The sequence below is a fragment of the Xyrauchen texanus genome, chromosome 49 (genome assembly GCF_025860055.1).
Source record: "Xyrauchen texanus isolate HMW12.3.18 chromosome 49, RBS_HiC_50CHRs, whole genome shotgun sequence".
In the NCBI taxonomy this organism is placed as follows: Eukaryota; Metazoa; Chordata; class Actinopteri; order Cypriniformes; family Catostomidae; genus Xyrauchen; species Xyrauchen texanus.
Genome location: NC_068324.1, coordinates 8,004,847 through 8,020,016, shown reverse-complemented (window position 1 = coordinate 8,020,016; position 15,170 = coordinate 8,004,847). Strand labels below are relative to the sequence as shown.

General features: G+C 37.7%; 1 protein-coding gene across 3 annotated transcripts in view; it reads right to left on the bottom strand.

Moving 5' to 3' along the window:
* LOC127640149 (junctophilin-3-like) overlaps positions 1-15,170 on the bottom strand; it is a 56,808-nt gene that overhangs the window by 12,138 nt on the left and 29,500 nt on the right. For all 3 annotated transcript variants that reach the window (XM_052122567.1, XM_052122565.1, XM_052122566.1), the window contains exon 4: positions 2,696-2,820. In XM_052122567.1, the coding sequence (XP_051978527.1) occupies positions 2,696-2,820 (125 nt within the window). The remainder of the gene's footprint in view (positions 1-2,695; positions 2,821-15,170) is intronic.

Here is a 15,170-nt window from a genome sequence, read left to right as displayed (position 1 = left end):
GTTGTCAATCTGCAGTTTTTAAATGGAAACGGTTTACTATTGATGTGTCCTTAGAAACACACAATCAACTCTTCCAGGTGGTCGCATACACTAATCTAGCACAGCATGTGTGCTTATACTGTAGCTCTCCTATAAAGCGTGTTGTACGATTTGATGGGATATGATCTGAGAGTGTATAAATTGTGTATTCAACAACTCTGCCAACATGTGTGGGGGTGTGACAGCGACCAAATATGTGACTTTTTATATGTGTTTATGTGACTGTATGTGGGTGGTGTGAATATGTGTGTGGGTACTGAGTGTGTGTGCATGTGTGTTGGCTTGTTTTGCGTGGGCTCGTTGGAAAGGTCAGTACTGACCTCCCCTCATCTTCTTATTGCCTCTTCTATCACTCATTACCCCCACACGGCACAGTGGGGGCATTAACCCTTACAGCCTGGAGCCCATTCGGCACCTACACACACTGCATCTTTTACCCTGTCGTACTTGCTGTTCTGTACCTGGGCTATTATTAACGCACTTATGTACATCTACTAGGGCTTGCCATTGCTGATTATTATTGCCTTTATTGTCATTGCCTATAACAACGAAATTTAAATTGCCCTTCCCATGGTGGTAACACATAATATGACAAAACGACATCAATACATAAATACATTATAAGAAAGAACAGATAAAATGATAAAAATAGCTAAAATATAGTCATTAAAAATGCAGAGCAGTCTAAATGCTCATGAGTTCAGGTATTTTATAGCATTTGGATAAAAACTGTTCAAAAGTCTAGAGGTGCGACCCCGGAAGGATCTGTAGCGCCTTCCAGATGGCAGCAAAATAAAGAGGCCGTGACCTGGATGGGAACAGTCCTGAATTATATTTTTTGCCCGTTGCATGCATCTGGTGTGATATATGTCCATGAGTGAGGGGAGCTGTGTGTGAATAATATTTTGTGCTGATTTCCTAACTCTGTCCAGTGCTTTTTTATCAGCAGCGGTGCAGCTACTAAACCACACCAGAATATCGTGTGAGATAATACTTTGGACAGAACAGTTGTAAAAGGATAAAAGCAAAAAAAAAAAGGCATATGAAGTTATATACCATTTGACGGGAGAGATTCTGCTAAATGGTTTATTCCACGGTAGATATATCTGCGTGGATATCAGTGGTCTGGAAATTGTGTTATTTTCTTGTGATAGTGGCAAAGAAACAGAAATAATGCTAAAATACTGAGTTGTGTCCAAAAAAGTGAAGAAAAGTGGCTCTTCCAATCAGAATTTGAGTTAGAACTCTCTATTTTATAATTTTAGATATGCTGTTTTGAGTCTTTTGTTTTTAACTCAAGTCTCATTACAAAATGTGAAGCTAGTTTTGCACAACTTAGTCTCATAGAAACACGTTACTATACTAATTTGCGTGATATCTGATCGTCTGACTGGGGGGGTGTGGTTCACGTGATATGAGTACGAAGCGATTATCTGTGTTCCACAACTGCTTTCGGGAGTTGGTGCCTGACGCAGACTGCGTAGTCTGCTTATACGGAGTGGCGGTACTGGACATGTGAGTCAAAAGTTTCATAGAAGTTTCATCTCCTGTTTGACTTTTTGGGTTATCGATTAGGTTTAGATGTAAGGTTTAGTATAGGGACATTGATTTTAAACTCGATAGAGCATTAACCTAAAAAATCTCATCTTTTTTTAGAGAAAATTTTACTTTTTGCACCACTCAGTGGATGTTTTAACTCAAAACCATCACGATACGTATAAGGAGCCATTTTGCTAAAATGGTGCCATGGTCAAGAAATGTTCATGAGATCAAGCTGTTTTTGCACAAATAACTAATGAATAACCTTTTTATTGGAATGCACAATTCCCACTACTAGGTCTTTGTGGTGGTGCGGTTACTCACCTCAAGCCTCCACTTCTGAGACAGTCAATTTGCACATCTTATCACGTGGTTCGCTGTGCATGACACTGTGGAGACTCACAGCATGTGGAGGCACATGCTACTCTCTGCAATCCATGCACAACTTACCATGCACCACATTGAGAGCAAGAAGCCCTACTTACGAGGAGGTTACCCCATGTGACTCTACCTTCCCTAGCAACCGGGCCAATTTGGTTACTTCGGACACCTGGCTGCAGTCACTCAGCATGCCCTGGATTCGAACTTGTGAAGGGTGGTAGTCAGTGTCAATACTCACTGAGCTACCCAGGCCCCCTCTCACTAATGAACGATCTTTATCGTTTGTTTTGCATCCAAATTTCCAAACAAAATGAATAATCAAAAAAGATGAAATACCTTTCATTTGTCAAGTATTTAATTCGGTGGACAATCCAAAAATAGGCAATATTACATATTTAATGAATATCTAGCAAAAATTACTTATTTTTATGATAAATGTAAGATTTCTAACATTTACCGTTTTGAATACTTTTGGTCATACCGCCACTCCTAAAATCTACCTTTCTAGCTTGAGGTGGCAAATAAAAAGTTTTTGAGCACCAAATCATTCTCTTCATCTATATTTGTGTGCTTAAACAACGAGAGAATCGATTTGATATATTTTAAGCAGTCAAATCACAGGGGAGAGTTAGCTTGTCAGAGTATTTAGCGTTCACAGCTAACTGGAAAGCTTAGTTGCACTGTCAAACAGTTTGAAGTCCCAGTTATTTTTAGACTCAAATCTGGTTGCACTCACTGTTTCCTCTGTGCTGGAAAGAGGGGGAGAACTCTTTGGCGGTTATTCGGGCCAGTCTGCACTCTTCCTGGGCTTTCTGTGCTGCTGTCGTCGCTGCTTCCGCTTTCCCTCTGGCATGAGCCGTCCTGAGATTTGAGGTGTACAGAGAGAGATATTTTTTCAGATATGTACAACCTATTTTGGATAATCCAGTCAGTGACTTAAATACTTCCAAATACTTTCTCTTATATAATTTTCTCTTTATTTGGAAATTTACAATAGTCCATTTAAAACAAACTAACAAAGAAAAAAACACTCAACATTTGTTTTAAATCACTCTTACCATAATGCAATATTTCACATTGTAGCCCACATTTGTTGTTGCATGTGTTGTTGACCAATATTATTATCATTATAAACTTTCCTCAAGAAACTCAAGATCTTCCCAAACCAATGCAATAAAGAAAATAATGCATTAGTCCAACACAAAATCCAGTGAAAATAAACACATAAAAAATTATGTAAACACTTTTTGCAGAAAATAAATATATAGGCCTACAGTATAAAAACACTAATGATTTAATGTTGAGCGCATTTTTAGGCTTTCATAATATTCTTTTGCGTGCTTCATTTTGATGTAAAACAAATTGCTTGTTATGAGTGATTATCGTTGGGTGGCACAGTTTGCGGATTAAATTTTTCTGCTCTGTGTTGGCTTTTGTGAACCAACACCACAGATTTAACACTTTTTTTAATAACAAGCTCCTCTTCATTTTCCTGACTTGTTTGGGAATCATCCTGTTGTGTGGAGATGTGGAGATCAAAAATGATTAAGTAGCACGAGTGATCCCGCTCTGCGCTCGCCTGTAAATACAGAGATTTCTGCTGGACTTGCACGCACTTGCGTGCTCCAAAGAAAGCACATGCAACACTCACTGTTCATGTTTTTTAAATTCTTAAAGTCTCACATGAAGCCCTGCCCACTGATAGATAAGGCCACGCTGTGCACATGGAAATTTACATATTGCGATATGCACAACATAGCAAAATCTCTATCGATTGAGACTTTATATAGTTGCCACAATATATAGTCATATCGCCCAGCCCTAGTGCATACATACCTGCATTAAACCTATATAAAGTTTAAGTCAGAAGTTTACATACACTTAGCCTGAAGTCATTAAAACTCATTTTTTAACCACTCCACAGATTTCATAATAGCAAGATATATTTTTGGCAAGTCGTTTAGGACATCATTTTTCAAAGATTGATTCACTTTTAATTGACTATATCACAATTCCAGTGGGTCAGAAGTTTACATACACTAAGGTAACAGTGCCTTTAAGCAGCTTCCAGAAAATGTTGTCAGACCTTTAGACAAATAGCCTATTAGTTTCTGATAGGAGGTGTACTTAATTGGAGATGTATGTGTGGATGTATTTTAAGGCCTACCTTCAAACTCAGTGCCTCTTTGCTTGACATCATGGGAAAATCAAAAGAAATCAGCCAAGACCTCAGAAAAAAAATTGTGGACCTCAACAAGTCTGGTTCATCCTTGGGAGCAATTTCCAAATGCCTGAAGGTACCACATTCATCTATACAGACAATAGTATGCAAGTATAAACACCATGGGACCACGCAGCCATCATACCGCTCAGGAAAGAGACGCATTCTGTTTCCTAGATATGAATGTAGTTGGTGCAAAAAGTGCAAATCAATCCCAAAACAACAGCAAAGGACCATGTGAAGATGCTGCTGGAAACAGATAGACAAGTATCTATATCCACAGTAAAACGAGCCCTATATCGACATAACCTGAAAGGCTGCTCAGCAAGGAAGAAGCCACTGCTCCAAAACCGCCATAAAAAAGCCAGACCACAGTTTGCAAGTGCACATGGGGACAAAGATCTTACTCTTTGGGGAAATTTCCTCTGGTCTGATGAATCAAAAATTTTACTTTTTGGCCATAATGACCATTGTTATGTTTGGAGGAAAAAGGGTGAAGAACACCATCCCAATCGTTAAGCATGGGATTGGCAGCATCATGTTGTGGGGGTGCTTTGCTACAGGAGGGCTGATGCCCTTACCAAAATAGATGGCATCATGAGGAAGGAAAATTTTGTGGATATATTGAAGCAACATCTCAAGACATTAGCCAAGAAGTTAAAGCTTGGTTGCAAATAGGTCTTCCAAATGTACAATGACCCGAAGCATGCCTCCAAAGTTTTGGCAAAATGGCTTAAGTATAACAAAGTCAAGGTATTGGAGTGGCCATCACAAATCCCTGACCTCAAAAAGAACTGAAAAAGCATGTGTGAGTAAGGAGGCCCACAAACCTGAGTCAGTTACTCCAGTTCTGTCTGGAGAAATGGGCCAAAATTCCAGCAACTTATTGTGAGAAGCTTGTGGAAGGCTACCCAAAACGTTTGACCCAATTTAAACAATTTAAAGGCAATGCTACCAAATACTAACAAAGTGTATGTAAACTTCAGACCCACTGGGAATGTGATGAAAGAAATAAAAGCTGAAATAAATAATTCTCTCTACTATTATTTTGACATTTCACAATGTATTTGGATAAGGCGTATGTAAACCTCTGACCTCAACTGTATATTTAAAGACAACTTGACAAGGCATGCATAAAGCATTTAATTACGCCAGCAGCCATATCACCCTATAGCTAAAGACTGGTTGCCCACTGAAGCTAAGCAGTGTTAAGCCTGGTCAGTACTTGGATGGGAGACCTCCTGGGGACAACTTAGGGATGCTCACCCTGCTCTCTGTGTGGGTGCTATACAGGGATACTATACTGTAAAATGGTGGTCATTAAAAATCCTAGAGCACTTCTCGTAAAGTGTAGGGGTGTAACCCTGGTGTCCTGGCTTAATTCCTCCCATTTGGCCCTTCTCAATAATGGCCTCCTAATAATCCCAATCCACTAATAGGCTCTATAACTCTCCTCTCCACCAATAGCTGGTGTGTGGTGAGCATACTGGCACACTATCCAGGTGGATGCTGCACACTGGTAGTGGTTGAGGAGAGTCCCCTGTTCACTGTGTAAAGCACTTTGAGCGTAGTCAGAAAAGCGCTATATAAATATAACATTCATTCCTTCAACTCCTGTAATGTGACACATTAACAGACAAAACAGAATTACAGAGGGAAATAATGTAGGCAGGACTTGATTAGATCCTTCAAGATGTGATTGAATCATGAAGCGTTAGACTGTGGTATGATTGGCTACCAAAATGGTCTTGTTTACATCAGCAGGACAGAAATGTTTTTCCTTTCATTTCTAAAAAAAATGATTTAATGACTTATTTTTTTTTTTTTTTGCTTCAGGAAAATGCTCACTTATGAATAGTTTACAATAACTATATTTATTCCAAGCATTTTTTGCAAAAAAGATTTAGCGCATCAAAATAACATTTCACAAGTGTCAACATAATATTTTTCCGTTTAACTCTAGCACCTAAACTCTATGTCAATACATCAAATGTCATAAAAAAAAACTGGTTTGGAAACACTTTGACGAGAAAATTGCCATTAATGCAAAAATGTGGTGTCACATGACAATTTGCCCCAATCGTTTGCCTGTGTTAATCATGACGACAAGGTATAAATCCTTAAAAGCCAATTTATTGTATGTGATTATGGATTGATCTTAACAGCATATAGATCCAATACTGCATACATGACACTCCAGGAGTGCCAACACAAATATCTTGTATAATTTACATCAACAAGTGCAAGGAGAACTAATGAATGGCCACTGTTTGCGGTAGCCATCTGTTTATTTATTAAAGTTGGTCATGGAATTAGCCCACAAAACATAATACATAGCATTTATATGCACAAAGATGTTTTAAATTAAAAATAAATACACAATACTAGGAGAAAAGTTTCAGTGAGTTTTGTTTAGTTTACATTAAAAATTAGGCAGTTAAATTTTCTGTATTAAATAAATTACCAAACGAAAAAAGCATTAAATAAAAAAATTAATTACCAAACGAAAAAAATATATATTTATTTTTAGACCTATATATGACGTTTCTTTACACAAACTTAAATTAGCCTTACCCTGTTCTGTAGACAAAAAGTCGTCTGAATGACATTCTGATAATGTTCTACATTTTCAGAGTATAAATTATCAGAGCTATTTGTCCAATGAGTTCACTTGCAGAAAACAAGCTTTTGAACATTTTCAAATGTTTAAATATTTGAAATCTAACCCTCTTTACCTCAGATCGCATTTGCTGAGCTCAAATTTGAATTGATTTAATTGACTTCTGATTGCTTTTATTTGTGAAATTAAAATGACAGTAAGCTGGCTAATTTGATTGAATTGTCTCAGTACTCTCCCCATTTGACCAAAATTCAGAGGAAAAAAATTAGGGACATCTGAGAGGCCAATTAGCGATAAACACATTTCTGTATGGAAATGGCTTAAATGCAGATTTCTGTTGCGATAAACCAAAACTTATGTGACAAAGTGTTTTTTTAGGCATGACATCACGCACATCAATTTTAGTGATAAAAGACCATTTGAATGGAAACAGGCAGAAGACGTGAAATTTCTCAAAATACTTTTTACGCATTTTCACTTTGTCGATAACAAAATAGCACGAAAAGTGGAAACTATGCTACTAAGACCATGCGGGCTTATTAAGAAAGCAAATAGGGTTGTTTTGGATAAGGACTCCAGGAAGTTCTACCAAAAGTATAGTTTAATATACTATTAAGGTATATTATCATATTTTATACATGAGCTATGACGTCCTTCTAAAGAGTTTTGTTGTTTGGTTTTCATAAGAAAAACCCTGACCACACATAGGCATATGGATTACCAAATGAACAATCTAGTCATTCAATTTATAAGAAACATGCTTCAGTGCCTAGCAAGATATTCACAGTCTGATTATGCCGGGGCTGAAGTCAAACAATTACACACCAGTCACCCTGCTTCACTCGGAGCGCTGCTCTCGGGACCCAACAAAGTCATTCCTCTCTGACAATAATTCTCACTTGTTTTAACTGCGTGAACTTGCAACGACTCGAACTCGTGATTTGTTAAACTGATTTTACTGCAGTTTAAATAACCATTTTCAAATGTAGCCTAAATATCACATGATGTCAGGTGGTTGCAGGAAGTTCTACGCAGTGCTTTTGCAACTTACTCCAGAAACTTTGCCACCATTCTTGAAAAAACAAGCCTGTTTGTTTTTTGTTTTTTCACCAAAATGCAGTACAATACACAACTATTGTTCAGTATTTCCCATCTGCACTTCTAAGAACAGTGGACACTGCTGCTTGCTCAGGCTGCTAAATAATTCACTGAGGAAATCAATGTTGTCTGTGTGTCTGAGGGAATAAAAGCGAACTAGAATTCACATCCTTTTTAATGTGCGATTCCCAATTCATCACACTCTGTTTTACCTGTACACATCTGAGACTTCGACTTTGCACAGCGATGACGCAAGAGATCATGCTGGTGTGTTAGCTCAGTGTTTCCTAACCTTTTTTCTGCCATGGCACACTTTTTACGACTAAACAATTTGACGGCACACCACTATCCCACATCAGCTAACCATCATCAATATTAATCTTTTCAAAAACTTGTTCATGTTTTCTGTCTGTCTTAGTAGCGTGTTTACTTGTAATGTTTGAAATTCAGCTATGCAAAAAAAAAAAACACATGTAAAAATTCCGTCATAATCTATTATTCCTACCCGTCATTTCCGTTTTCATATTTTAATGATAATAAGATATTTAATAGCTTTTATTTTCTTTCACATTTTAATTTTTAATCATGAACTTACAGGACGAGCATATAGCAGATTATGCATTTATTTATTTATTTATTTATTTATGAAGAGGACAGATGAACAACAGACACCACATGAAGCAGATGAAAGTTTTTTCCCACCACAGTGACAGGACAGGCCACTAAAACATGACATATGAAAAACGCAATATTACAAAAACAAATACGATTCAAATATGAACAAAACACGTAAAAAATGAACTGAACATAACTCAATCGACAACTTAAACCTTCTCCTGGTCCGCATCGACTTAAACTGGGTGCTCCCTGTGCGTAATCAAACGCGATAAGGGAGACTGATGCTGAGGCAATTGTCATTAGATTTTGCGTCTTTGCCATGGACAGACGACTTCTCGTGGCAGTTTCAATTTGGATCTGGAGGCTGAACCCAGCATAAAGCGCCGCATTGCCCTCCACATGTCAAGATTTGCAGAAAGTATCACAGAGGGGCGATTTTACAAGTTTGCCAAGTAAAAAAGGGGAAGTGTGCACAATAAACATTTATTTGGAAGAGAGAAAAAAAGCTTGCATAGCTTTGATAGCAGAAAGTAATAAAAGGACTCGTTTATGTTTAGGTCTAAGCGTTTTCTTGGTGAATTTAAATTAGTTCAATAACTGGGATATTCGTAAACTTCGTGAAAGAGCATGAGGGTGTGCGAGAATGTGTAAGTGTATCGGAGGGTAATGTGTAAGGGTTTAAATGGGGCCGTAGCCTGTGGTGTGGTCAGAGCATGTAGGAGCAAGAGCATTTGTAAATGTGTGTGTGTGATGGTGAGCAAAGGCGAGGCTGGTCAGATGAAGAGATCTTAGGATTGCATTCACCCCATACCTTGCCGGTTGTCATGGCAACGGCAGAGGAGAGAAAGTGAGGGAGAGCATAAGATGGCGTGGGGTATAAAAAGGACAAACAATTAGATAACAGAGGAGAATGAGAGGAGGATTGTGGGATGCGTCTGGAGGTGTTGAGAGTACAGTCAGTGTTCGGCTGCAAGCAAGATATCGTCCATTCACTAATAGAGGGCCTGCAAGTGGCGTGTTTCTGTATGTCTCTATATCTCTTTCTCTCTCTCAAAGACACACACACACACACACACAGACAGAATCCAGGTGCTGTGAGCCAACTGCTGAATAGTAGCAATGATCTAAACATACACCTAATTTTACAATTAAGGCCCATATTCTGTTTTTTAATTCTCATAATATTCTGATACGGGGTCGGCAAATCACTGGAACACCAGTAACGGCGAGAGAGTAGACTATTTTATTCATATGAAATTCCACACCTGCATTCCAATCTACATCTTCATGTAATCCTTCCTCAAGATCATGCAGCGTGTTTTCATGAGCTGAATGGGATGCAAAACAAAAAGCTAAAATGTGACGAGTGCAAGCCATTTGCGCATCTCGAAATGGCAGCGCGTCACTCTTTGTTAATCGCGCGAGTAAACTCAATTAACCATGTTTCATTTGTTTCTTTTTGCTTTGAGTAACACATGATGTAATAAGGAAAACACCACTATTAATACTTGAGATTTTGTATGCAGGTACACCCTCCTTAAACCACAGTCTCACTCAAAATAACATTAAATGATTAAAAGAGAAAACAAACCCACATCATGGGGTTTAAAAATCTATTCAAAATATATATTAAATCTGGACATAAAGTTTTAGGATTTTACAGGTGCTATTCACTGAAAAGGGCTAAATAGACGACTTGTGATGCATGCATGGCTTGCATGCACAGCGCAAGTCTCGTCACACTCCAATTCAGCTCATGAAAAAGTTGCATGATCATGAGGAAGGATTACATAAAGATGCAGATTGGAATTCAGGTCAGGTGCGAAAAACTGTCGGCTCAGTCATTAAACAGGAAAATAAAAAAGGCACTCCATGTCAAAAATGTTGCTGACCACTGTTCTGATATTAGAATATTCATTTCTACGTACCTGTATGGTAATCGCTGTATTCCAAATTAAATAAGGGTGCTTTCACACTGGCTGTAAAGAGAGCATGGTTCACATGAAAACTGGTAATGTGAAAGCTGTCATGTGGACCGGGGTGCGCACCGCGGTAGCGAACCCGAGGAGGTCACTGGGGGAGGTGGTCTGAGTTTGGTTGCAATGGAAATGTAGTGCGATTCGTGTGAATGTGAAAAGAACTCGGATTCCGGTGCGCACTCGTTCAGGAAGTAAAGTACCCTGCGCATGCGTTTTAGCCGATGACTACATCATTAGTTTCAACAACATATGAGGATCGTCACATTCCTGAAAGTCCCAAAAAAGTAATGACACCGCAATTAAATACAAGTACAATCAGCACTATAAATACTGTCTGTCTATCTGTCTGTCAATCTATCTATACACCTTATAAATACTATTATAGGTTATAAATATAGGGTATAATAGCAGATGGCAGTGGCGATAACTTCACCTTGGACACGAGCGCGAGTAAGCATGCAGTCTAAAACAAAGATGCAGATGAATTCCTTGCAATCAGCTGTCTCCTCAAAAAAACGCCATTTGCGAGCAGCAACATGCCGCCTTGCCCTGGACATATGATGCGTTACGTCATGAAGCGCACATATAAAACCGGAACAATCGCACTCGGAATCAGACCGCAGCAAACGTGCCCAGTGTGAAAGTCCCCTAACACATCCAAGACATCTTTCCCAATATTCTGGAAACATTGGAAACACTAGCTCTATCCAGTTGTTTGTTTACATGCACTAGAATATTCCTATAATAATCAGATTCTGGTTGAAATTTTTATTTCAAAATATTAATATCAGTGTGTTATGTAAACACATTAATGTAACAGCAATACCTCTAGTTTCAAGCTTTACATTTTCCAAAAAATCTGAATAAGACAGCTGGTATATGCTTGTATTGATCAGAATATTGGTTCACATAAACACATTTCAAAGATACAATCAAAGAAACATATTTTAATATAATGTATATACTAATGGGCAAAAGCATTAGCCTATAACAGTCTCTTGCCTGCCATTTTTGCATATAGAATTAATATATCTATGCATACATTGCAATCAGCATATTCTGAATAAGCTAAGACATCCAAGTTCTTTCCCACTATCATCCTCTGGAAACACTGTTCTAGTTCTTGCCATTCATTGACATCCATTTTAGTTGTTCCGCACAGTAATTTAATCAACCCAACTTCTCATTTTATTTTCTTCTAAAAGTAGCAAACAAAGACCACAATAAACTACAAAATGTGAGCTATCTTTTGAGCAGCCGTATAAATTTATGTTCTTTTACTTGTGCTCCAATAATGTGTTTCTTTGATCACTGGATTTCACACAAGTGCCTCTGTCTCGTAGCACAGAATTACTTTTGTTGGGAGAAGCGCAGGCATAAATTAATATTCTATTCTGATTAATACAGGCATATGCCAGTTGTCTTATTTGGATTAATCAGGTTATTTCAATCAAATCAACATATTTCACATTCATAATCGGAATCTGACCAGATTCTGATTAATATAGGAATTTTCTTGTTTATGTAACTGCCGTCAATGCAGAGACTAATCATTTCGTGATTGCATGAATAGACCCATCTCTAACACTCAAGCACGTGCAAACACTCTCACCCTTCCATAATGCTAACACAGATCCACATTCCCTTGTTCCTCCTGTCCTGCTTCTTGCGCTCAAACACGTGCAGGCACCTCCCACTAGTCCTTTCACTCTCTTTCATACACACACACTCTCTTTTTTCAAAGCCCTGCCTCTCATTCACATTCTTCTTCTCACTTGACTTCACTGATAGCTATGAACACTCTCCCTTCCTTGTGAAGATTAATTACAAATACACGACCCAAAACGGTTCTATTTAAGACAATTTGAATCACTATTTTAAAATACAATGGCTTTTGATGCAAGAAACCTTTAATAACATTAAAGTGGACTTAAAATACAATGCAACAAATGTGTGGCCACTTTAATAATAAATGCACAACTGGAATGCAAGGAATGGCAGAGATGTTCTCAGAAAGAGACAGTGGAGCTATTGTGATAACAATAATCTCTAAGGATGCCCAAATAAGCCGCCGTGACCATCAGAACAAAGCTTTGAGATGCAGATGACTCACAGTTACTTCCGGCGTTAGTTCCTCAGTGCAGGTGTAACGGTTCCTATGACCCTGCCAAGTTAATCAGATTAACTGTTATGTGATATGCTCAGTCATTTATATCTCCACAAGTCTATCCTGAATCTTTTTTATGTGTGTATGCACATATTTTTGTCTAATTACTTACCAGAAATATGTGACTCGAAAGTATAGCCACAAGACTTTTACACTTGATAACATGAGACTAGTATATAAAATAGGGATGTGCACAGTTATGGTTTTTAACATTCGGTTAGCCATGAGGTTTCACAAACAGCTAAACGTTTTTCGTCGGGGCGTGGGAATAAAGAAAGTTTTTTGCAATGGAATTTCCTCAAACACTATTCAAAATAGCAACAAATAAACTGCACAGTGAGCTATGAGCTGAAATAGCACAATACAAAGGTCTTCAAATTATAAAATCTCACACTAAATTCAAACAAAAACAATCAAACTGTCATTGCCTGTATATGCACTCTGCCTGTGCAGAGTCGGGAGTTAGAATCCAGTGTGTGCTGAGTGACTCCAGCCAGGTCTCCTAAGCAACCATATTGGCCCGGTTGCTAGGGAGGTTAGAGTCACATGGGGTAACCTCCTCATGGTCGCAATTAAGTGGTTCTCACTCTCAATGGGGCACATGGTAAGTTGTTCGTGGATAACGCGTGGATCACATGCTGCAAGTCTCCGCGGTGTCATGCACAGCGAGCCACTTGATAAGATGCGCAGATTGACTCTCAGAAGCGGAGGCAACTGAAACTTGTCCTCCCCCACCAGGATTGAGTAACCGTGCCACCACGAGGACCTAGTAAGTAGTGGAAATTGGGCATTCCAAAATTGTGGAGAAAAGGGGATCAAATAAAAAACAAATAGCTATTTGGGGTGCTTTGATTTTTAAATGGGTAAAAATCTAATGGCATTGAATTTGTCAAATTATTGTATGATAATATGCACACCAGATCAAAGGGGAAAAAACACTGTCTTACCGATTATCAAGCGCTGAAACTTTGAACGGTGAAAAACAACTTTGAATCATGTTTAATGGTGTAACAGTCACATTAAGTCCCTTTTTGCAATCAGAACTTCAGAATAGGGATGTCAATTTTCATAATCGGTCATAGTGGAAATTAACAGTCAATTAATCGTTAATGTCGCAAATTGCACATGGAGGACTCTAAACTATAAATGGATGAATCCTATTGTTTAAATATAATTTAAATTATTACACTTAGTAAGTACAAGTATTGGCATTTTCCACTTAAAATATTCTTAGTTCAGTGTATTTAAATACATTTAGGCTATGTTTATGTGTTTATGTTTGTGAATTGTTTAATTACTGTTAATGAAATTATCTTAATATACAAGATATGTTTAATTAATTTGTATGCATATTGAAATTCATTAAAACTTTATGTTGTGGATAGTGGGATATTTAGTATCTTTGGACTTATTTATTATTAGAAATTAAGTCAAATCATAACACACTGCGTAAACACAGTACATAATATAGGCTACCGCTTCTCTGGTGATATAGTGTGATGTCAGCTGAATGTACCTTCAAGCTTTCCTGGGCGATCGCTGATGTAATTGTAGGTTGGGATGAAATGAGGAGATCAACAGTGCTTGTTGTCATGCTGTTATTTAACACAGTTAAATGGTGTGAGCAGAAAACATTAATGTAATTTATAGAGAAACACTCCAACATTGTTTATACTGAGCTGTCGGCTCTTTATAGGATCAAAATCCCGTCAAAAATATTGCAGTCACAGATCCAAAAAATAATAAGCGCAGATCAAAAAATAACAAGCATGAATCAAAAATATATAAACACATTTAAAATATGCTCTAAACAACAGAAACATTTATGAACAGTAATCACATGAACAGAATTGCAAACAAAATAATTTTCCTTATATTAATGGTTTTTTTTTTGTTGAAATTTTTGCTCATATTTTCATTTTTTGTATGTTGTATTTTTCTTTGGTTTCCAAGTGGATGTGACGTCACTCTAATGCAACTCTGACGGCTACTGCTCAATATGATATTATTTGTGGTTGATAGATACGCTGCTTGTGTCTGTTTTGAGTATTTTATGCCAGCTATAGGAAACAATGCGTTGTCCAAGTTGGCCAATATCATAGTCCGTTAACATGTATTGAGTCAGATGAATTTAGTGAGCAGCAGCCATTGGAGTTGCATTGGAGTGACGTCACCTCTGCTCTTCGAATGAATGGCTAGAGGAGCTGTCGATCAAGAACTAGTAGACCAAACGGCCCTTGATTTAAATGAAACTCTACTCACAAGTTTTGGAAACAAAAGCAAGGAAAAATACAGCGTAAGCGTACAATAAATATGAGAAATTTTCAGAGAGCATTATTTTGTTTGCAATTCTGATGACTTTGCAGCATATTTTAAATGTGTTTATATATATTTGATTCATGCTTGTTTATTTTTTTATCTGCGCTTATTATTTTGATCTGTGCTTTTTATATATGTTTGTACTTATTATTTTTTTATCTGACTCATTACTTTTTGATTCATGCTTAT